This window comes from Pongo abelii, chromosome 22, assembly GCF_028885655.2.
Source record: "Pongo abelii isolate AG06213 chromosome 22, NHGRI_mPonAbe1-v2.0_pri, whole genome shotgun sequence".
Lineage (NCBI taxonomy): Eukaryota > Metazoa > Chordata > Mammalia > Primates > Hominidae > Pongo > Pongo abelii.
The window spans coordinates 22,407,918-22,433,038 of NC_072007.2; the positions used below are offsets into that span (position 1 = coordinate 22,407,918).

The following is a 25,121-nucleotide window of genomic DNA, read 5'->3' on the forward strand; positions in this document are numbered from 1 at the left end:
GTACAAAAGTCAAAGTACAAACGTATATGTTGTTAGGTTGTTATTGGGAATATCCTTCACAGAAGATTAAAACATTAGAAATTTTAAAATCCAATTATTGTCATTATATAGATCCTGCCTTATTCAGATCCACAAAAACCAGCAAGCTTAAGAACCTTCATAGACACTCAGATACCCAAGAGAGAGACTGCTGGAAAAGTCGCCCTCCTAAGTACTTATAGCTCCATTTCATTCATCACTATCTAAATATCTTCCTTCCTATGGGCTCCCACTTCTGGATCCCTCTTCTGCAGGGATCCGTGGCAATCTCCAATCTACATCTTCAGCCTAGGAAAGCCCAGATTCCTCAAAAGATGGGCTAACATAATTGAGAGTAGGAGCTCTCTATTCCTCTGCTTCTGGAAAGTAAGTTAGTCTCAGTCATCCACCCCAAGCATACGCATGTTACCAACTACCCAAAGGAAGCTTCACTGCTGGTTTGCCGGCCAATCCTACATTTGCCCTACCCTACATGTACATGAGAGAATTGAGAAAAGAGTCAGAAAAAAAGAGACATCCACCCTGGGTCACAGATCCATGTACTTAAGCAATCTCCAGCTCCCTAGTTCTTGAGGGATTCTAAGCCCTCTGTAAGCTGGGATGGAAGAAGATGATACCACATTCCTATCTGCTCCGGAGACCCTTTCCAGTGGCTCAAATTCTTTTAACATTTTTCAGTAAAACCTTGAAGTTTGTCAGTTCCTCCAGTTAAACAAACAAAAAGGCAGCAACCTCTTCAGAACTCCTTGAACGCCGTATTCTAATATGCCTTTCTTGATAGCTCCCAACATCCTGTGTTTTCAATTCCCTTATCTTTATCAAACTTGCATTAAACCAAATATTCAGATTTTTTCCTAAAACCCTCATTTCTATCCAACTAAGAGTTAGTTTCTCTTCAAATTTGGCTGTCCCCTGCAAATTCCATTCTTATGCACTTTCATTGGTTTCAACAGCTCATTCCATTCTCATCCTCTTCCACTGTGTTCACTAGAGCCACTCCCTCTTTCTAAAACTAAAATCACTCAGTGACAGAATGATGTAAAAGAATACTGGGTTTTGAACAAAGAAACCTGAGTGCAATTCTCATTTCTCTGATTTACTGTATCCAAATAATTTTCTCTCTTTGAGTTTCAGGTTCTCCACCTGAACAAACCACTTGATCAGGATGATAAGCAAGGATTCAAGTACTAGAGGATATTTTGTTTAGTCTCCAGGATTTCTTAACATTCTGAAATTCTAAGTACCTCTGATTGTGTCTGTATGAAAATGGGGAATATTTAGCTGCCATATATGAAAAGTATAAAAGAAGATGTTAAACCCTAAGAAAAGAAGTAGGAAATGTGAAAAGAAATCAATAAAATACTAAAATGTCATAGGAGGAAAAAAGAAGAATCCATAAAATAAGAAAAAGCTTCAGCAAACTAGGCAGGGTACTCACTTAATGAGAAAATCTAACTGGGTAGGCAGTAAGTAGAGAAATGAATTAGAAATATCTTTTTAATGTATGCTAAATATAGTTAACATAACATGGTCTATATTTAGATATTCTCCATGCACAGTAAGGTAATATTTTTCTAGGACTGGCCTGGTGTTGCTTACGAAAAACTTAGTGTCCTGTGGCCTCAAGTAACTGATATCTGCCTTTAAAATTTTGATGGTTAAAAAAAATTTAATATGGTTACCACTGCCATTTCCAAAATATTTGGACAAACTTTTGGAGTATCCAGGCTTCTAAGGAATACTCTGAAGATAATATATAACAAAATGTGACTTTCTGAATTGATCTGAGTTAAACCAGTACTGTGATCGCATTGCTGCAGAGGTCTGCATCCATCTATGCTTAGGGGCAAATGAAGTGATTAGAGAGCAAGGCAATATGATGGTCAAATCATGGGTTGGCTACCTGTTAACCGTGGAATCATGAGCCAATATTTCAACCTCTTTAAAGCAGAGTTGCCTAATTAGTAAAAAAGCAATAATAGCACAAATAGTTTGTAAAGATGTGTGGAGATTACATGACCTGATAAATATTAGCATGTAATATGATGTCTAGCACAGAGTAGAACACTTAACGGATACTAGTTTCTATTCTCTCTATTCACTATGTTAACATATCACTTTAAAAAATCTGTGAAATCATACCTGTTTAAACACTGTTCAACAGCAGGAAGCACTATTAAACACAAAGTAAAATGCACTTTAAATCAACAATAGGAACCTATAAAATATTAAAAACATAAAAGAGCACAGTGACTTGTTCCTGTAATCTTAGCTACTCAAAAAGTTGCGGCAGAAGTATCACTTGAGAAGCCCAGGCATTTCAGACCAGCTTGGGCAACACAGAAACACTCTATCTTTATTTTTAAAAAGTTAAAAAAGTAAAAACACTTCTTGTTGGCAGGGCTCGGTGGGTCACGCCTGTAATCCCAGCACTTTGTGAGGCCGAGGTGGGTGGATCACTTGAGGTCAGGAGATCGAGACCAACCTGGCCAACATGGTGAAAGTCGGTCTCTAGTAAAAATAGAAAAATTACCAGGTTGGTGGTGCACAACTATAAACTCAGCTACTCAGGAGACTGAGACAGGAGACTGCCTTGAACCCAGAAGGTGAAAGTTGAAGTGAGCCAGGATCGTGCATGTCTTTCTTACTAGACATCAGAAGGATTTAAACCATTATACTACAAATATTCATCATGCTCTTTGACTTGCCTGACAATTGAGCAGGTACACAATGACAATTACATTTTAGATGAATGTACACTTCCAAGCTCCTCAGTGGAAGTGTCCCAAATTGGTCAGCTTGGATATGTGTTTGGTGAATCCTATTATATGGTATTCATTATTTTTCTTTTTTTTTTTTTTTTTTTTTTTTTATTGTTCAGATGGTTAACTAAAATCTTTATTTCTGTAAACTTTGTTTTCAATTTCCCACATTACACTGACCTATATTTCCGTAAACTTTTGATTAACAATGTTCATATGATATTTTACTAAAACGCACAATTGAGCCTCTGACTCCACAGTAGATAGCATACCCATGTGGTATAATAATGAGCCTACACTTTTGTATTTTCTGGTTTAACCTTCAGAAAGTTTTGTCAGTCACTCATGGGAACAAGGTATAATATACAAACCTCATCAAAATGTATAAAAATTATCAAATTTGATATATTTACACAAAATAAAGTTGCTACAAGCATTAGATATGAATAAGGTTGTCCATTTGGAAATCACTCCAATATTCATTAAAAATAAATATTTTAGGAGTCAAAGAATTTAACATTATTTTTGTTTCTAAAATACTCTGGTTTGAATGATCATGTTATTCTCTAAAGTATTTTCAATAAATTGCTATTTTATCCAAAAGTTAGCTCTCTGAACAACAAAGCCAGGTATGCATATTTACATTTATCTCATTTGACTAACTGATAACAACAAAACATATATCTCTGATGCTCAATAATAACAAAGAGGAGTAACAGGCGACTATGGTTTATCACAATTCTAGCACTCTATCCTGCTTCCAGTAGTTCCTGGAGCAGCCAAAATCAAATCTTCCTTCATGCAAACATTCTAAATGCATCTGAAGTGAGTTCCCTCAGGTTTCCTCAGCAGAAACCCTGAAATTAAATAAATAACTTCTTTTCCCTTCTTCCTGCATCACAATCCCTCTTCCCTGAGGAAAATAATTACTACATCAGTGGTCTCCTTACTTCTTGTTCTACAGTGTTTATGGCTTATTACGATCACTTCTTCCCTCTGGTTTTAGCAGGATGATCTGGCGCCTATAATTTCTAGTACTTCATCTTGTTCTCCTTCCCCTCTTGATGGAAACATGCTGTAGAATTAAAGCAAAATTATGCTGTCCCCTCAGGCTGTTATGTCTTGAACTGCTCTCCAATGGTTCTTCTTCCCAATTTCAAAGTAGGGAAGTCTATAATCTTACTACTCAGATCATGGCCAAAAATCAGCAGAATCACCATCACTGCAGAACTTATCACAAATGCAGAATCTCAGGCCCGCTGAATCAGAATGCGCAGCTTCAATGAGCCCCCTGCTGATTTATTCGGGGAAGGGAAGTTCTCCTGTATCTTGAGTGTACCTGACATTAAATGTGTATTGCAAAATTACCTGTCCCAGATTTTTGTTCATCTTTTACTTCCGTGGCTATGTTCGAAACAGAATCTTTCTTGTCACTTGTATCCTGAACGGGATTTCAAACAAAATAATCAATACATACAGTATATTTCATAGACTATACAGTTAATAATTCAAAATATGAATGAGAGTGTAATACATTCAAGGCCGGTTGTTTCGGAGAAGACACTGAAAACCAAAAGGGATACATAATCACTCATATGTAAATATGATAAAGTTATCCATACTTTCATGTATCCTCCTGCCTGAATTAGCATAGGCTTTGATGTTTTCTACTTTGTGTATCGGGACAGGAACATGACAGAATTACACCGTAGAAAACAGAAGTATAGTCTTCACGAAACAAACACTTCCAATTTCATACGTAATATTATTCTTCGTATGTCTATCACTACAATAAAAGAGTGTCTATATCAATGTGGATATGCCGAGTGATGAGGACAAATGTGATCTAAAATCAGAGCAGCAACTCACACACTTGGGAATCAATGTCGAAGCAGGTGATTAATGCTCCTGCATGTTTTTCATTAAGGCATCAGAGGGATTTATACCTTTATACTACAAATATTTATCATGCTCTTAAACTTGCCTGACAATTGAGCAGGTACACAATGACAATGGCACTTCAGTTGAATGTACACTTCCCAAGTGCTCTGCGGAAGTGTCCCAAACTGATCAGCTTAAATATATGTTTGGTGAATCCTAGTATATAATACTCTTTATTTCTCACACCCCTGTGGTGTCATAATGTGCCTACATTTCTTGTATCCTCTAGTTTAGCCTTCAGGAAGTTTCTTCATCCACTCATGGCAAGAAGGTATAATATATAAACCTCATCAAAAAGTATAATAAACCATCAAATTTGGCATACTTGTACAAAATAAAGTTACTAAAAGCATTAGATATGAATAAGCTTTTCCATTTGGAAATTGCTCTGATATTCATTGAAAATAACCACTTTAGGAGTCAATTAATGAATTCAACATTATTTTTGTTTCTAAAATAATCTGGTTTGAAGGATCATGTTCTTCTCTAAAGTATTTTCAATAAATTGCTATTTTATCCAAAAGTTAGCTCTCTGAACAACAAAGCCAGTGTATGCATATTTACATTTATCTCATTTGACTAACTGATAACAACAAAACATATATCTCTGATGCCCAATAATAACAAAGAGGGGTAACAGATGACTATGTTTTATCACAATTCTAGCACTCTATCCTGCTTCCAGTAGTTCCTGGAGCAGCCAAAATCAAATCTTCCTTCATGCAAACATTCTAAATGCATCTGAAGTGAGTCCCATCAGGTTTCTGCAGCAGAAACCCCAAAATTACATAAATAACATCTTCTTTTCCCTCTTTCTTGCCTCTCAATCCCTCTCCTTGAGTGAAATAATTACTACATCAGAGGTCTCCTTAGTTCTCTTTCTACATTGTTTATGGATTATTCCGATCACTTCTTCCATGTGGTTTTAACAATATGACCTGATGCCTATAATTTTTATTACTTAATCTCTTTCTCCTTCCCTTTACGATGGAAACATGCTGTAGAATTAAAGCAAGAATATGCTGTTCCTTAGCCTGTTATATCTTGCTCTGCGCTCCAATCGTTCTTGCCAATTTCACTGTGGGGAAGAATACAATCTTACTACTCAGATCATGACCAAGGACCAGTAGCATCAGCGTCAACCAAGAACTTATTACAAAAGCGGAATCTCAGGCCTGCTGAATCAGAATGTGCAGATTCAATGAGCCCCCTGCGATTTATTTCAGGGAAGAGAAGTTCTCTTCTATCCTGAGTGAACATGACATTAAATATGTATTGCAAAATTACCTGTTCCAGATTTTTCTCCATCCTTTATTTCTGTGGCTATATTTGAAACAGAATCTTTCTTGTCACTTGTAGCCTGAATGGGACTTGAAACAAAATAATCAATACATAAAGTATATTTCACAGACTATATAGTTAATAGTTCAAAACAGAAATGAATGTGTAATTACCTTCAAGGCTGGTTGAGAAGACACTGAAAAGCAAAAGGGATACATAATCAATCATATGTAAATATGATAAAATTATCCATACATTCATGCACTGTTACCATCAAGCTGTATCCTCCTGCCCCTATTAGTTTAGGTTTTTATGTTTTATACTTTGTGTCTTGGGACTGGAACATGACAGAAATACACTGAAGAAAACACCAATACGGGCTTCATGAAATATACACTTACAATTTCAAATGTGATATGATTTGTCATATGTCTAAAACTAAAATGAAACAGTATCAGTATCAATGTGGATATGCGGAGGGATAAAAACAAATGTGGTCTAAAAACAGAGGAGCAACTCATGCACCTGGGAATCAATGTCAAAGCAGGTGGTACATGCTCTCACATGTCTTTAGTGCAAGAGATGAGAAGGAAATACACCATTATACTGCAACCATTCATCATGCTCTTTAACTTGCCCAGTAACTGAGAAGGTACACAATTACGATGACACTTGAGCTGAATGTACACTTCACATCTCCTCAGTGGAAGTGTCCTAAATTGATCAGCTTGGATATATGTTTTGTGAATCCTAGTAGATAGTATTCATTATTTCTCAGATCTATGTGGTGTAATAATTGCCCAAGTTTCTTGTGTTCTCTAGTTCAGCCTTCCGAAAGTTTTTTCATCCACTCACGGCAATAAGGTATAATATATAAACCTCAATAAAAAGTATCATCATTTATCAATATTGACATACTTCTACAAAATAAAACTACTACAAGCATTAGATATTAATAAGCTTTCACATTTGGAAATGACTCCAATATTCATTGAAAATAACCATTTTATGAATCAATTCATGAATTCAACATTATTCTTGTTTCTAAAATAGTCTGGTTTGAAGTATCATGTTATTCTCTAAAGAATTTTCATTAAATTGCTATTGTATCCAAAAGTTAGCTCCTTGAAAAACAAAGCCAATGTATACACATTCATGTTTATTTCATTTGAATAACTAATATCAACAAAATCTTTGTCTCTGATTCCCAATAGTAACAAAGAGAAGTAACGAGTCACTGTGGTTTATCTGAATTCTAGTACACTTTCCTTCTTCCAGTAGTTTCTGGAGCAGCCAAAATCAAATCATCTTTCATGCAAATATTCTAAATGCATCTGAAGTGAGTTCAGTTAGAGTCATAATTTAAAAAATCATTTTCTTTGTACTCATGAAGGCTCCTAATATTCCTACATTTCCCGGATTCAGCAGTTCAGCTCTTTTGCCATCTCTTTTTCCACTTCTGCAAAAACATACATGTCAAAGAAATCATGCATAATCAGATTCCCATGTAAATAAGGTAAACAAAATCTCTAAATCACAAGAGACTTCTTTTCTTATTAATAACCAACCAAATATGTACATATGTACATATATATATATATATGTCATGATTGCCAAGAATATTGGTAGTTTTTTTTAGTACTCAAGATATACATCTTTTATTACTTTGTTTCTAAAGCTAGTTTGATATAATATACCACAGGGGTCTTTCAGGTCCTTTTAGGAAATAACTACCTCAGCAAACACAGCTTTCCTAAAGAAAAAAAAAAACACTTTTTCTAGATTAAGCTGCATCCCAATATGCTAACTGATGTGAACGAAGCACATATTATCGATGTGCAAAACTTCTAGGGAGGAGAAATGAAACCCTGGGGGTCACCCTCATCCTTCTAACTTCCGCTTTCCATTAAGTGACTCCCCACAAGTCTCCTCATCAGAAACCTCCAAATTACCTAGCTAGCTGCTTTCTTTGTTCTGCCCAATTTGACATACGCTCTTTTTCGTTCCTAAATCTAATATCCATATTGGTGGACTTCATTCTTTGCCCTCCACATTCATTTCTTCATTATTCTCACCACCACTGTATTGTGATATCTGTACAATCCCATTCTGACACATGTGAAGATAAGGTTTTGCTTTATTAAAATGTTAAATGTATCAGACACTTGACTAACGTGTACAAATTCCTTCTTCACAAAAGCAGCCCCATGGCCTCTTAGACACTCTTTCACAGCCTCATAGACACTCTTTCACAGCTGTTCTTCACTCACATCGGTTTGAGTATCTATCATCTCTCATTTTGTCTCTATGCTTTCACCTCATATTATGAGTTATTATCATAGGCTCAGCAGCCTATCTTCCCTATTTTCCTCTCCAGGAGACAGTACTGAGTAGTAAATTAGAATCTTCCAGGATATGAACACTTTCATGTACACAAGACTTTGTGGAGCTATTTTATGTTTAACTACGCATAAAACCACTATGTCTATGCCTTCCAGAGAAACGGGCTCTGAAATATTATGGAACATAACCTATTTAAAAACTTCTTTAACTACAATGACACTGCCTCTCCTCAATGCACCAACGTCTTCAGAAATAACTTGTGAAGACTTGAAAACATGTCACTAATTGACATGAAAAATGAAGAATGATGTAATTTTTTGCAGGTATAAATAAGACACGCTGAGATCCTTACTAGATCCAAGAAGAGCAGAGTGCCATGAGACAGGAAATAAATATGGAACAGAAATATTTTCATTTGTAATGAAAATTATTCTATTTACAGTTTTCAGAAGAGAAAAAATACACACACACACACACACACAAACACACACACATTCACACACAAAAACCAGAGCAATACGGCTTTACAGAGTGTTTTTTCTTCAAGGGCCTATTTGTCATTTGACATCTGGGAACACTCTATAGGGATCAACAAAGGGGTTCTAAATTGTGACCTGAGTAGTTTAGAGTTTAACATTCATGAGGGGGAGCCGAGAGGACAAGTAACACTTTGACCATTGGCCATTTCCTCTCCTTACTGTCATTCTCTGAAAAGCACACACTGGATTTTCTCAGCGTCATGACATGTCAAAAAGACAGGCTTTAAGGGGTAAACAGTTGCAATCAACACGGCCATGGGAGAGATACAGCTATGCTTGCTGGGATTTCCAATACTTCTGTTTCATTTCTAATATAGTACAAAACAATAAAAGCTACCAAGTGAGCATATCCATGCTGGTACGTCATCATATTTATGTCCATATGGTATCAGCATGAAGACAGCATAATTAAATATGCTGCAGTCATCACATGGCATATCATGAGATCATACAATAAATCAAATACCTCACTGGGTCAATGTGGATAGATCTGAAATATATATCACTGATTTTACAAAGACCAAGTTGCAGTCATTGTGTGCACTGTCTGAACTTTTCTACAAGGTTTTAATACACAAAATCAAGTTCTGCGTGTTACCTATGGATGTGCACATATGTTGTAACAGGTTTTTAATGTGTATTTGGGTGATTTATTTTTCATTTTTTTAAAAAAAAATTTAATTCAAGTTCTTGGTTACATGTTGTCAATAAGTTTTAGTAGTATAGAAAACCCTAAGACCATAACAGCTCAGAATGACTGTCTTAAAAGGCTATGTCTACCAAAGAGTCAGGAAAGCATGACTACTTACTTTCTTCATTTTTAAAACTCAGAGGTACAAAACGCACACTCCCAAATAAAACTGCACACAAGTTATTTAGTTTAATTAGATCCCATTTGTCAATTTTGGCTTTTGTTGCCATTGCTTTTGGTGTTTTAGTCATGAAGTATTTGCCCATGCCTATGTACTGAATGGTACTGCCTAGGTTTTCATCCAGGGTTTTCATACATTTAGAACTTACTTTTAAGTCTTTAATGCATCTTGAGTTAATTTTTGTATAAAGTGTAAGGAAGGGGTCCAGTTTCAGTTTCCTGCATAAGGCTAGCCAGTTTTCCCAACAACATTTATTAAATAGGGAATCCTTTTTTTTTTTTCTTTTATTATTATTATTATTATTATTATACTTTAGGTTTTATGGGAATCCTTTCCCCATTGCTTTTGTCAGGTTTTTTAAAGATCAGATGGTGTAGATGTATGGCATTATTTCTGAGGCCTCTGTTCTGTTCTATTGGTCTATATATCTGTTTTGGTACCAGTACCATGCTGTTTTCATTACTGTAGCCTTGTAGTATAGTTTGAAGTCAGGTAGCATGATGCCTCCAGCTTTGTTCTTTTTGCTTAGGATTGTCTTGGCTATATGGGCTCTTTTTTTGGTTCCATATGAAATTTCCAGTAGTTTTTTCTAATTCTGTGAAGAAAGTCAATGGCAGTCTATAGCATTGAACCTATAAATTACTTTGGGCAGTATGGCCATTTTCATGATATTGATTCTTCTATGCCAAAAAATAATGACTACAGCTACCTGGATGCTCTCCAAATCCAATCCTTTTGGGATTTTATGAAAGCTTCATTACATAGGCATGACTGATTAATTGAACATTTAGCCCCTCTCACATCCCAGGAGGTGAGGGGTGGTGCTGGAAGTCCCAACCCTCTAATCACACCCTGATCTCTCTGATGATGAGTCCCACCCTGAAGCCATCTGGAGGCTGCCTGCCATAAGTCAATCATTAGCATATAAATGATATCATGTTGGAAATTCTGAAGATTTTAGGAGTTGTATGACAGAAAATGCGGTTGAAGACCAAATATATATTTCATAATATGACATTGGTGGTTTTATTGACTGCAGATTCAGTTACCCATGGTCAACTATGGTCCATAAATAAAATTCCAGATGTATATACATCATAAGGTTTAAATTGCATAAGATTCTGAGTAGTATGACAAAATTTGAGCCATTACATTCCAGTCTGCCCAAGATGTGAATCATCCCTTTGTCAAGTGCATACACATTATATATGATATCTGCTCATTAGTCATTGACATAATCTGTTCCTAACATCCAACCAACAATATCATCATGGCTCACGGATCCAAGATCACGGGAAGCAGATGATCTTCTTTCTGACATATAGTCAAATAGAAGGTCAATAGTAGCCTAAGACTACATGGCAATGCCTACTGCATTTGCCTCACTTATCACATAGCCAATTTATCATCTCACATCAGTGCAGAAAGTAGGGTGACTATAGTACATGATATTTTGTGAGCTCACATTCACATAACTTTTATTACAGTATATTGTTACAATTGATCTATTTTACCATTAGATATTATTAATCTTATTGTGCCTAATTTATGCATTAAATTTTATTATAGATATATATTTTTTTAAAAAATTATTGTACACTTAGAGTTCAGCACTATTCATGTTTTCAGGCATTCACTAAGGGTCTTGAAATGTATCCCCCATGTATAAGAGGAAATTATTGTACTTATTTTGATGAAACATAACAGTTTCTCCACCTCTTCAGTTTAAACTATTCAGGATAAAGCATTCTAATATAAAAAATCTAGGTCTATGAAAACTGTACTCTATTCTATGGCAAAATACAGCATACAGACCAGGGTCATGGATCCCTGCAAAGATTTTTCAGCTGCCAGTGCAGAAGAGCCTAAGAGAGATCAGTGTCCTTACTCTCACTAATCCTCTCCTAGGGAAGATTCTGGTAAGTTTGCTTAGTTCTAGCTATTCATTCACCCTATGTAGGGCACAAACAATGCTTAAATTCAGCTTTCATTTTAGCTCCTTCAAAAAAACACACACAGAGGAAATAGCACTCCCTTAAAAGCTTATCCAATCTGAGTCTTGTCTCCTTGTCAGAGAGAAGCTTATAAAGAAACACTGGGGAGGTATGGCAAGTTGCCAGGGAGGACTTTCTAATATATGAAATATATATAAAGGAACCATAAACTCACTGGAGCTACCAAGATGTGTCAACAGTTGTCCCACTACCTAGTGGGAAAGACAACAACAACAACAAATCTTTGTCACTTTAGGTAAACAAAAATAGTATGACTCTCTTGGCATTTTTCATGATGGAGAGCCTAGTTATAAGTGAGTTATGTTATAATAATATAGACTGTTTTCAAACTGATCCCTCAAAGAAAGAAGGTCAATAAGAAACATATTTGTATGCCTATAGTATTCACTAGCTGGTCTTATTTCCAACTGCAAGGTAAATAGGAAAGACTTTCTGACTCCAGTTTTATAAAGTACAGCCACTTGAGATTGTGCCTTTCCACTTCTAGTCTATCTGGACCCATCTCACAGAGAAGGATGATCCAGTTAGTGCTGTGTAATACACAGCACGAAGTCATTTTCCTCAACCCTCCTTATTATGTGGCAAATGTCTATATAAATTATGCTTTTTCAACATGTAAAGCATATGCCATTAAATCCTACATTAATAAACTAAAAGCAAAAAAGCAAAATGGATAGCTTAATTAATACATTCAATTATCTTGGAAATTTATGTTTTGTAATATTGAAAAAGATATCCACTATATTATCCTTAATATATGACTATGCTGGATATATCAAAACTATGGAGACAGCAAAAATATTAGTAGTTGACAGGGGTTAGTTGGGAGGGAGGAATAAAAAAAGAGAGACGAATTTCAGGGCAGCGAAAGTATTCTAATGGCAGGTACATTTATTATACATTTGTCCAACTATATAGAAGGTACAATACCAAGAGGGAACTTAAATATAAACTATGGACTTTGGGTGATTATTATGATCCAGCAATGTAAGCTTCTCAGTTGTAACAAACGTACCACTCAGGTGGGAGATATTGATAATGGGGGGAGCTATGCATGTGAGGGGGGATGGCATATATGAAAAATCTCTTTAGGTTCTTTTCAATATTGCTGAGAATATAAAATTGCTCTTAAAATAAAGTTATTAATTTTTTTAAAAGATTTTCACTGAATCTTCTATTACTAATATATTGCTATAATATATTGCCATATATTATAGCAAGATGTACTCAATTTGAAACACAATATGAATATTCTCTCCAGAATTACAGTATATAAAAGTACATAAAGCAAATAACTGTATTAACAGGCAAGAAAATAACTGATGATTGATTTTTTAAATTTCATAATTATAAACAGAAATTTAACAAAATATAACACAAAACTGAATCATCTATATAATTAAAATGAAACATTTTTTATTTTAACTTTAAATCAGAAATCATTACTTATTTTATCTAACCATTTCACTGAAAGGTTAATCGAATAAGAACAGATTATAATTACCTAATATTACCATAGTAACTTCTGTATAGAAACCTGTTAAATAGTCACCAAAATTCCAAAATCTAACAGCACAGAAACTTAATATTTCATATTAAGTTGCAACTGACGCAAATGAAATAAGCACCATGCTATATCACCATGTTATTCACTATTAAATAGAATTTTTAAGACACTAAAATTAAGTTGGGGCTGTAACTGCTGTGAAGAAAATAATTCATATAACAGTCGTAAGACTGTCATTCTTAGAAAAGCCTACATGCAAAACTGGCCCTTTGGTGGTGTTTGGAAATTTGCATTTTAAAGGTTTGTCACCATTTCCTGAGAAAAGTAACTCACTGTACCTAAACTGTTTGCATAAACAATGTGGTTGACTCTGAACATCTGCTTTTCTTCTGGAAGTGTGGAATTTGTGCGTATGTGTGAGAGAGAATGCCTATGTAACCAGCTTCCATAAAAACCTTGGACACTGTCTAGTCAGACTCATACTGGTAGACAATAGTGCCCAGGTGCTGTCAAAACGCGAAGCTGCAGGAATTCAGCACATCCTGGTGACGCCACAGGAGACGGCTCCCGGAAGCTTGTGCCCGGCTTCCCCAAGACTTGCCACATGCCCCTTTGCCCTGAGCCAATTTTACTTTGTATTCTTTCACTGTAACAAATCAAAGCCCAGAGTAGGACTGTTTGCTGAGTCCTTACAAGTGAATCACCAAACACAGAGGTGGTCTTGGGAAACTCTGACATAATGGCATTATATGAAATTAGTTTTCCTTAAGGTGATGTGACCTGTGACTACAATCAGAGGCTGTTTATAGAATACCTTTCCCTAATCTGTTTTCCTTAACAGTTGCCTTTGAGATTCCTGTATTTCCACATGAATACATCCATAAAGGAATAGAAATAATTATGCCAAAAAAAAAAAAGAAAAACAAGCAGCAATCCTATTTTAACCAGAATAAAAAATTGAGAATATGGATGATTAAAAATATACCCCATAGTATGAAAGCTTCTAGAAGAGAAACAAAAAGATCACAGCCAATTGTCTTCAACTCACCAAGGTTTCTTTTATAATAATTGGGGATCAGGCCAGGTGCAATGACACGCACCTGTAGTCCCAACTACTCCAACGGCTGAGGCAGGAAGATTGCTTGAGATCAAAAGTTCGAGGTTGCAGTGGAGATTGTGCCTGTGAATAACCATTGCACTCCAGCCTGGGAAACAGAGTGAGACCCTGTCTGTAAAATGTATTAGTAGGCTGGGGGCGGTGGCTCATGCCTGTAATCCAAACACTTTGGGAGGCTGGGGCGGGCAGATCACAAGGTCAGGAGATGGAGACCATCTTGGCTAACACGGTGAAACCCCATCTCTACTAAAAATATAAAAATTAGCTGGGCGTGGTGGTGCACGCCTATAGTCCCAGCTACTTGGGAGGCTGAGGCAGGAGAAGCACTTGAACCCAGGAGGCAGAGGTTGCAGTGAGCCGAGATCGCACCACTGCACTCCAGCCTGGGCAACAGAGCGAGACTCAGTCTCAAAAAATATATATATTAATAAAAACATATGTAAAATAATTTTCATCATTCTGGTCATTGTGATAATTATAGAAATATATGTAGCCACCGGATATAATACTGTACTATTGATCATAGAGCTCACCTAATTTGTTTCTAATCTTTTTTCTTAAGTTCTTATAAAACTAAAAATATCTATTAAAACTAAAAATCATCTGTTAAAGGCAGTTCTTCACAGAACAGGTCAAAACGTCAAAAACTGCATTTAAAATGTAGGAGGAGTTATCCACTTCTCCTCCCAAACAGTGGGTTTTTATTATTAAGGGCCAATAGGAATTTAAACTCATTTTGGGGAATAAAGGAAGTTATGGACCAGCACGATGGCTCATGACTATAATTCCAGCACTTTGGGAGGCTGAGGCAGAAGGATCACTTGAAGCCAAAATTTTGAGACTGGTCTGGGCAACAGAGAGAGACCCTTGTCTCTAAAAAATAAAAAATAAAAAAGTTAGCTTGGGGTGGTGGCATATGCTAGTAGCAGTCTCAGCGACTTAGGAGGCTGAAGTAAGAGGACCACTTGAACCCAGAAGTTTGAGGCTGCAGTGAGCTATGATCACACTATTGCACTCCAGCCTGGGAAACTGCAAAAGACTCAATTTCAAAAAAAAAAAAAATCAAGAAAGTTATATATAGATGGTTAAAGGTGTGGTAATCCAACTGACCAAATATTCCAGCTAAGTAACAGATTACCAATATTTGAAGAAATATAATACCAGAAAAGTGTTTTACATTAAAACTATGTCAAGTTTGAAAAGTTAAAAGACACCTTAAGTGTCTTAACTTAATTTGAAAATTTAAAAGACATTTAAAGTTTGAAAATTTAAAAGAAACTTAAAATCTTAAAGGACCAGCATCACTTACACTGTCATTGTGCTAAAGATATAAAGAAGTTTAGAATTAAAGATTAATAGAATACCAGATATACTTTAGAATAGGTAGCTAAATCTCTTAAAAGAAAATCATATATAGTTGTCAAAAATACCTATGTTAGGAGTGTGTTCTAATAATATTTTCTTTAGGGATGAAATTCAAAAGAAAACAGTAAAAGCAGAGATATTAGAAGAGGTCATGAAAAGGACACTAAAACAAAGTGTCCCAGAACACAGAGACTTGGTATTCTTAGAATATCACCTTATATTTTTCTCCATAACATTATATAAAAGATGTCAGCTTCTCCAAACTGCTCCTCTGTAGACTACTTCCAATTGAAACTTGAAACTCTCGAAATGTGGCTGTGTTATGATTCCATGTTGGAGGGAGTTGGGATGTATGTGCTTTGGACAAGCTGGTTCCAGTTACTGCTGCCAGACTTTTGTTTCAGAATGCATCCAGAAGAACTTATCAGGGATTTCAGTACAAACTAAGTATTTCCACACGGAGCAGATAAGAAGACCACAGTTTTTCTCACACATTACCCTTAGGTTTTCACAATTCTGTAAAAGTGTGGGCACATGTACTCAGAAGTCAAGACCATTTTCCCTGACCCTGTGCACGTAGCTTCTGCAGTTACAAAAGAGTTACGTAGGATCTTGGTAGATTTGTTCCTCCGTATTTGGACACCAGACATACCAATCACATCAACAGCCCACATTACACCTCAAAAATGGTTCTTTTGAAAAGGGTACCACCAAAGAGCTTTTAAAAGTTAAATCTAATTGGCTTTTTAGTAACCTTACTTGTTAGAATTGATACTCCCTCCTTAAAATTCTCACATTTTTTATTTTTGCCACATCACTTCCTCTGATTCCTCTCCTACTTTTCTCTAGCCACTGCTCATTCTCCTTTACCAACTCTTTTTTTTCTGGGGGCGGGAGGGAATGTTGACATTCCCAGGGTTTTGTCACTGGATGCCTTCTCATTCTACATCTGCATCATGGACAGTTGAGATCGATGACTTTGCCTAAGAATTATAATAACATCATTCTACGTCTGCATCTCCAACCTCAGAGTTGGAGGGAAGGGAAGTTACTCTTCCCTGTTGACCAGCTGTACTTCTCCGTTCAGTGAACACGTCCTACTCCTTTCTCCTGTGCAGTATAAAGGCCAGTACACAACCTGGAAACCTATGAATGATCCAAGATTTCTCTCTCCCCACTAATGTTTTACATTCAATGTTCACTAAATCATATTAACTGTACCTCTTTTCTGCATCTGCTTTATATTTCTACTGCTACCAAATACATATGTTTATATTTCCTAGATCAACATGGCCTCTTCATTGATGGTTTTCAGAGGAAAAAAAGTCCCTACCAACTATTATTGTTTTTTTATAAATAAAAATTTAAGTAAAACAAATGAAGAAGGCATAAGGGCAAGAAAAAGACCAACATTTTAAAATGAGTAAATGGAGTAAATTTACTTTATTTTACCATGGATAGGTGAACACCTTACACTAGATTGATAGTAGTTCAAGTGTCGAACTACAAGGAAACTACAGCTTTAACTACTGCAAAAGCTTCCTTTCTCTAGCTTACCTTCTTGTACTCAGAATACAATATATAATATATATAACATACCAAATATGTATTTTCATCAGCATGGGCATTGGCAGCACTAAATCTCATGTTGCTCAAGGGCCAACTGTAATTACTGATTCATTTACTAACTGCAAAGAATTTATTTTACAAATTAAATAGAAGTTCTAATTATATAAATAGTCTAATTCATTATTATGTGACTATAAAAAACATGCAATGTAATAACTTAAAAATTTGTCTTCTTATTTACACAAAAAGATCATCTAGAATATTAGGAACCATAATTAAATAATAATTTTTTTCAAACAATACTGAGATTATAAACTACCTACAATTAACTTTTTAAATAATTATAAAATCTAGACTACTAAGTATTTTTTAAATGTGTGCAATTTAAACAGTGATTTTTTTTAAACTGCTTTTTTGTAATCAAAACATCTTTATTCTTTTTTATCTATGGCAGTACCATCAAGAGTAATTCACTATCAGAAATCTTACCTGGATTGCTATATATAGAAAGCTCTTCACATTTCTTTCTTCTGTATTCAGAAATTAGTTTGAAAATGCTATGTATAAAAATAAATGAAATTAATATTTTAATACTATTATCAAAAACATTTACCAAATATACTAAATTATTAGAGTCTCTTGAACAATATCAGGATATTAATTATCCTATACACTTCTCTCCTGTAAGCTCTACAAACTTCTTAGTACCTTTCTAATTAAATAATAAAAACAGGTGTAGTACTCATGAAGTGAAGGCAGTACAGCTCTGCAAACTATCTCACATCAGCTTGACATAATGGAAAGTCACCTTCCTGGCTCTTACTGGAAGGTCCTGGCTCTATAGCCAACAGGTATTTGCTCTTAAACAAGTTGCTTCTCTTAGGCACAATGTCTGCTTCTAGATTTTACTATCTTCTTTCACTAGGTTGTTATATAGGTTTAATGAAGCAGCATTTTTAACATTCACAGAGAAATAGTAAAGCAGTAGAATTTGTTCTTGAACTTTATTGCTGAAACTATTTTGAAATCCCAAATCAAACCCAATGTGTATTTTTTCATAGGTTCTAATATTCAAATGCTTCAGTTTAAGAAAAATGTTAAGTCCTAATTTTGCTTATTGTTCTATTATTTGTGGCTTATAATTCAGGGCATCTCAACTATTTCATAATTCATAAATAAATTTATGAATACATTATTTCATTAAAGTAGGTAACACGATTGTACACTATTATTGAGCTCATCAATTCCAAGGGCAGAAAACTAACAGATGTCAAGATCTGGCTTGGGCTACCACTATTACTTCTCTATAGACTCTAACTGAACCAGCAGATGTTTGCTAGAATGATGGTTAATCTCCATCAGTGATGTTATCTCCAACTGACATGGAAGACAAAACCCTACTTTCATCTTTTTTAAGTTCCATGAAGTAGATGAAAGTTGACATTTTCTCATTTCCAAGATACATACGAACAAAATATTTACACAACACCCCATGTGTTACTTATCTCCATTCTCAGTTTATAGATCACCTTACACAAATGTTTTTGTAGTGAAAAATCACAATTCTAATATAAGGGGCCACACATTTTGTTTCGATTCAAACTGTGACTTAGCTAGCCAGCAAACAGTCAAATGACCTTCCCGTGACTGCAAAATATGAAATGCTTCACCATGCTAATTTTCTCCGTATTGTTCCAATTTTAGTATTTGTGCTGCCAAAGCAAGCACAAAGCCTTACTTTTACATATAAATGCCGATAAGTCATGGATGAGGGTTAGCTCTGTGAAATCTAACTAACCACCTTGAGACTTAGATAATTCCGATGAATGGCTTCCTGTAAGGTAGAATCCGAAAATATTTTACAAACTTGAGATAGTGATGCAAGCAGCTTGGGAGATCTTCATTATTATAGAAAACAGATCACTTGAGGGGCCAACCACAAGTTGATGCCTCCTACTCTAAGGAAGGATGGCATAGAAGCTTCCACTACCTGAGAAAAGCTCTTACACTGTTTATTTAAAAAGTCTCAGGGTACAGATCTGGTAGCAATAAAGAAAAAAACTGTGATCTCTTTCTACAATATTATTTGAATATCTCTGACAGTTTAGAACTAACCCAACTAATATTTGAAGAGTAAAAAAAGGGATTCAAAAAATAACTCACCATGAAGGTCTAGAAGCCCAGGTTAAAATGTGGGCTTTACATCAGGTTTTGACTGTGGGTGAAAGTGTCAATTTGCTCAGTATATATGTTGATAAAGTTAGAATATCCAGCTAACAGAGCAAGGTTCTGCTGTTTTGGAAACAATGGCTGAGCATATAAGTATGTGCAAGTGAACTAAAAAAAACAGTTGTAACTTTGAAGCCTTTTTATGGATCAACATGAAGATTGAGGGATCTCAAACAGAAAGGGCATCCGGGTGGCAAAGGTTAATCATTACCAGACTGCAAGAGTACTTTCAATGGCAAGAAAGCAGCAACAGAATCAATGAAAACAAAGCAATGATTAGAATGTCCTTTCCCCTTCTCCTTCTGACTTGTAGATACCGATTGTCTTCCTTGGACTTAGGGAACCCCTTAAGTTCTTGAAAAATTCAATGATCAGGCTATAGTAGATGGTCCCCAGTACACAGCACAAGATTTTTTGATAAACTGGACATTTTGAGACCTAAATAACTAATTAGAAAAATCAAAGATGTGAAACTACTTTATCCTATGCATAGGGGTTATACTTGAAATAAAATGTACAACATTGGAATCCCTAAGGAGAAAAGTCCTAAAAGTTTCAATATCAAGAATCCTGCACCTACTGCTACTTATCTAGCCTTTTGCTTGATTTCTGGCTGATGAAGTTGCACAACTCTCGAAAACTTAAAAACTTGAAAATTTGTCACTTGAAAACTACTTAAACCAAACTATGAAATCTCACCTGATATATAAGATGCAATTGTTACAATTATTTTAAACTTCAATTTAGTGTTCACTAGCCTTTTTATGTAAAGACTTACACTATATTCTCAGCCTCAATGGCATAATCTTCTGCAATCTTTCCATATGCATCTTGAGAAAGCACATCAATATTGTGCTGCAGAAGAAGAATGACTATATCTTTTTCTCCAAGAGTAACAGCAAGTATGAGGGCTGATCTAAAATAACAGAGAGGTAATTAAAAACTTTAATGACATTTCAAAAGCTAAGTTTATATACTTTATCAACTTAATATGTTGTCTGTCCACGTAGAATTAACCCAATTACATGTACTAAGAAACAAGCATCTTGGGTGCTCAAGGGTTTATCTTTGCAAGTTACCACAAAGGTTAAAAGCAAGGAACAAAAAGGAAGCCTCTTGTCCCACTGTGGTATGACATAAAGTTGCTAACTTAAAGTCCTTTGATGGGTAAGAAACTATGCTCAGGCCACCTATCTACAGTAGGCAAATTTAAGTGAAAAATTATTCATTTCTTCCCTAGTCTAATACTATACATTATAATGCAAAATCAGCTAAACGGTCAGATAAGAGATATCTGCGGGCTTACAACAATAATATTAATAGGAATGCTAATAGTAGTAGTCGTAGCTTCAGTTAATGATGCTGATAAGCATGTGTTCGGCATTTAATTAAACACTATATATATATAAATATACATATATGGAGGATAATAATATATCCTTCAAGGTGGTTGTGTATAAGTAACATAAGTAACACCATATATATATATAAAATATATATTGTATATTATATATTATCTATAAATATATAATATACATTATAGATTATATATTATCTATAAAATATATATTTATATATTATATATGATGTTACTTACATTATATTCTTACATACATATGTGTGTATATATATATATTATACATACGCACATACTTATATGCTCAGCCATTGTTTCCAAAACATCAGCACCTTGCTCTGTTAGCTGGACATTCTAACATTATATATATATATATAATGCTACTTACACACAACCACCCTTGAAGAATATATTATTACCCTCCTTTTCACAGAAGAAAACATACTTGGTGATAAGCAATGTTACCAAGGTCACACATCTAGCAAGTGGGAAAGCTAGGGATTAAATCCAGTTCTGTGTGAACCTAAAGCTTGTTTTCATGAAAGTAAAGTTTTATCCATTTAAAGCTATCTTTTCTCCCTCTCCCCATATCAATTAAAAACAACATCAAAACACAGTAGAAATGAAAAACTAACATGAAACCCCTTTAGCTAACATAAGATCATACAATCAAAAGCATCACATTATTACATTATAAATAACACCACATCATATTACAAATAACAAACATCTATCAATATACAGAGCTTTCTACATATAGAAGCCTTTTATGTGTATAACGCCTATATAGAGAGACAAATCCTGCTATATACTGTTCTTTATGTTACTCAGTCCAAATAATTGTTTTTCTACCTAAGTGACGATCTATGTTGATATTTCTCACTATATCCCAGTAATTAAAAGTTAGTCTTACTAATGTAATATTTGTGACTTGAGTGACCGCTACCACTCTACAATGATACTCAGGTTTAAAAACAACACAATAAGAACTAAGGTCTGTACCTGCTAAGACAATCAATTGCATTTATATTTGCATTTTTCTTTAATAAAACTTCCACCATTTTCAGTTTTCTTTGACATACAGCAAATAAAAGTGGTTGACGTTCAGTCTGTAAAACAACAGCAACAATTTATAATCACATAATTACATATTTATCAACTGAACTGAAAACCTTATGTAAGATCCTGTGAGCTTAAATATATACAACTGAAAGGACATAAGAGGTAGTCCCTTTCTTTTCACTGCTCTGTGCTTTTCTATGTTCTGCTCCTTCCCCTGGAAACAACCTCCTCTGCCTCACCACAAGAACTCTGGTCATCTCCAAAACTCACTTCAAACGTTTCCCAGTTCCAAGAATCTTTGCTTCTGTCACAGCACTTAGCATGGCATGTTTCAAGGATTTTATTGTTTCCCACCTGAACCAAGAGCTTCTTGAGGGCAGCAGCTGTATTTTTTTCTCTATGTCCTCAAACTCTAAGATACAGTAATAAATGTTTCAGGTATTTTTATAAATGATCTAAATTATTATCTATAGAGCGGTGTTTCTTAAACTATTAATATATTCCAAAGGATATTTACTTTACCAGAAGTTGAACATTATACCCCAAAAGAAAGACTTCATGATCACCCATGTTTGAAAAATGTTACAGAACTGTGCATTATGTGTCTAGTATTTAAGAAATCTTTTAAACTTCACCTAATCCCTATTTGTAAATACTTATTTTGGAGAACGTTAACATTTGAGAAATGAGAGTTTCAGGGATACAGTTGTGACAGTTTACCAGCAAAGGTGGAGGTTTCTTCTGGGTGATACACACTCGCCTCATTCTCTTCTATCGATGGTGTCAGAATCTCAGATGACAACGTCAGACCTGACGTTGTCATCTGAGATTCTGACACCATTGACAGTTCATTTGAAGCCTCTTTTGAATTTGGAGAGCCGGGCTCTGAATTAATAGAGATAGGCTTCAAATGAACTTTCACTGCTTATTATTAAATAGTCCATGGGTTTTCTCTAGTAATATTTTTATCTTAGCTGTCAGAAAGCTCTGTATGAAATGTTATTCTCAATTACAATCTTAGGACCCTGATGCAAATATTTATATAATTATAATCTTAGGACCTTGGTATATAACTCCTTTAAAAATTTATTTGTATTCTAGTTTCCATATTAATTCTTACTTAACTTTTTTTATTTTAGGTAAAATATAAATCACAAATAAAAATACAGTGGCTTATCAATTAAAGCTCTAATAATGACCTATATGAATTACTTATAGCATAATGAAAGCCACTAAATTATTTGCATCGTTTATTTATTTATTTATTTATTTATTTATTTATTTGAGACGGAGTCTCGCTCTGTCGCCCAGGCTGGAGTGCAGTGGTGCCATCTCGGCTCACTGCAACCTCCATCTCCCGGATTCAAGCACGAGCAATTCTCCTGCCTCAGCCTTCCGAGTAGCTGGGACTACAGGCGTGTGCCACCACACCCAGCTAATTTTTTGTATTTGTAGTAGAGAGGGGGTTTCACCATGTTAGCCAGGATGGTCTCAATCTCCTGACCTTGTGATCCATCCGCCTCTGCCTCCCAAAGTGCTAGGATTACAGGCATGAGCCATTGCGCCCGGCCAATTACTTGTATTTTTAGGAGGCAATGCTGAAGAGAAAAATATAGCGTTGTCTGCAATATGCATAACCTATGCAACTATACCATGATTCACCTTAAAAAGCTTACATGCATTCTAATGGGAAGATGATTATTTATGGTATATATAAAGAAAAATAGTTTATAAAACACCACCATCTAAATTCAAAAGTTCAACCCTATTACCAAGGGATTTATATAAAATATAGACTCCATATTTAAATAAATATAAAATGTCTTGAAAACCTTGAAATATTTACTAAAATATATTATAAAACAGGGCTTGTAAAGTCATCCCTACAGAGGCAAGGGAGATGACCTGAGGAAGTGAAGTACCTAGGTATGCACAGTAGCAAAATGGAGACCACATGCCTCATAGAAAGGGACAACCTCTGCACAGCGTCCTAAACATGAGATAGGCTCAAGGGACACCAGATAGGATTCTTGAAGAGAAGCCTGGAATCCAGATCTGTGCACGAGTCTCCCAAACCTTCCATGCTGAGACAATTTACACAGGCAAACTAAACACATCTATGGGACGCATTTAGACTATAGACCTTGTATTTTTATATTTGCCATGGATATGTCTCCAAGCGACTGTATATAAAACAAGTATTTTCATGTAAAATACTTCCTTTCTTTAGTTTCAGATTTTTTTTTCCAAAATAGGCCCAAGAATGCAATAAAAATTGTTACTAAGAGTCATAATACCCACTTTGAGCACTTTTACAACATTCATTCATTCATAATTTATGTTTAATTTTCCCAGAATGTTCACTAAATGTATAATTAGTTCATAGGACTGCTTCAACTAAATTATTAAAATAATATTAAATTATTCTAGTTTCTATATTGTAACCTAATTTTTTTATTTTAGGTAAAATATAAATCAGAAATAAAAATACAATGGCTTATCAATTAAAGCTCTAATAATGACCTATATGCATTCTCTGTATTCTTACTAACTTCATGCTTTTCAGTGTTGAAAACTGCTATCCTGATTATCCCATAGTTCTATGTACTTAACTGACATACTGAGGCAGTCCCTAATAGAGCTTCAGCTTTAAAAAAAGGTGTAGAATGTTTTACTATTGTAATTGAGAGAACCCTGCTTTTAATAATGATGTATTGACCTAATCACCAGAATGATAACAAAGAGACTCAGAGTCCTGAAAGAGTCAGTCTCTACTTATTAAAAGAGTCCACAATAGCAAATTTCTAACGACCCTATGAATGGCAGCGAAAGTGACAGTGGCAAAGAAAAGGTGTTATTCTTACACTGATAGATACCGCAAATAATAGTCCTTTTAACTTCCCACCCACAGAGGTAGATACAGGTAAAAGTCAGGCCAATATTATTGGAAAGGAGAAATTTAAAGGAAGCAGCACCTATCATCCAACTCTTCTAGAGATTTTTTATGTGTTTGAGATATGGGAATTTATATTACACTTATCTATTCAGTGGTTCTTAACCAGCAGCGTATCAGTGTCTCAAGAAATTTATTATTGTTTTGTTGTTGTTGTTAGAGACAGTGTC

At 35.0% G+C, this 25,121-nt stretch overlaps 1 protein-coding gene across 1 annotated transcript in view; it reads right to left on the reverse strand.

The window, feature by feature from the left end:
* The window catches only part of LOC100449147 (ankyrin repeat domain-containing protein 36A), a 201,127-nt gene that overhangs the window by 169,222 nt on the left and 6,784 nt on the right, over positions 1–25,121 (reverse strand). The window contains exons 4-11 of the mRNA XM_063720846.1: positions 21,939–22,045; positions 20,358–20,495; positions 17,840–17,907; positions 6,197–6,219; positions 6,030–6,102; positions 4,336–4,364; positions 4,170–4,242; positions 2,182–2,212 (exon numbers count right to left, since the gene is read on the reverse strand). Coding sequence (XP_063576916.1) covers positions 2,182–2,212; positions 4,170–4,242; positions 4,336–4,364; positions 6,030–6,102; positions 6,197–6,219; positions 17,840–17,907; positions 20,358–20,495; positions 21,939–22,045 — 542 coding nt within the window. The remainder of the gene's footprint in view (positions 1–2,181; positions 2,213–4,169; positions 4,243–4,335; positions 4,365–6,029; positions 6,103–6,196; positions 6,220–17,839; positions 17,908–20,357; positions 20,496–21,938; positions 22,046–25,121) is intronic.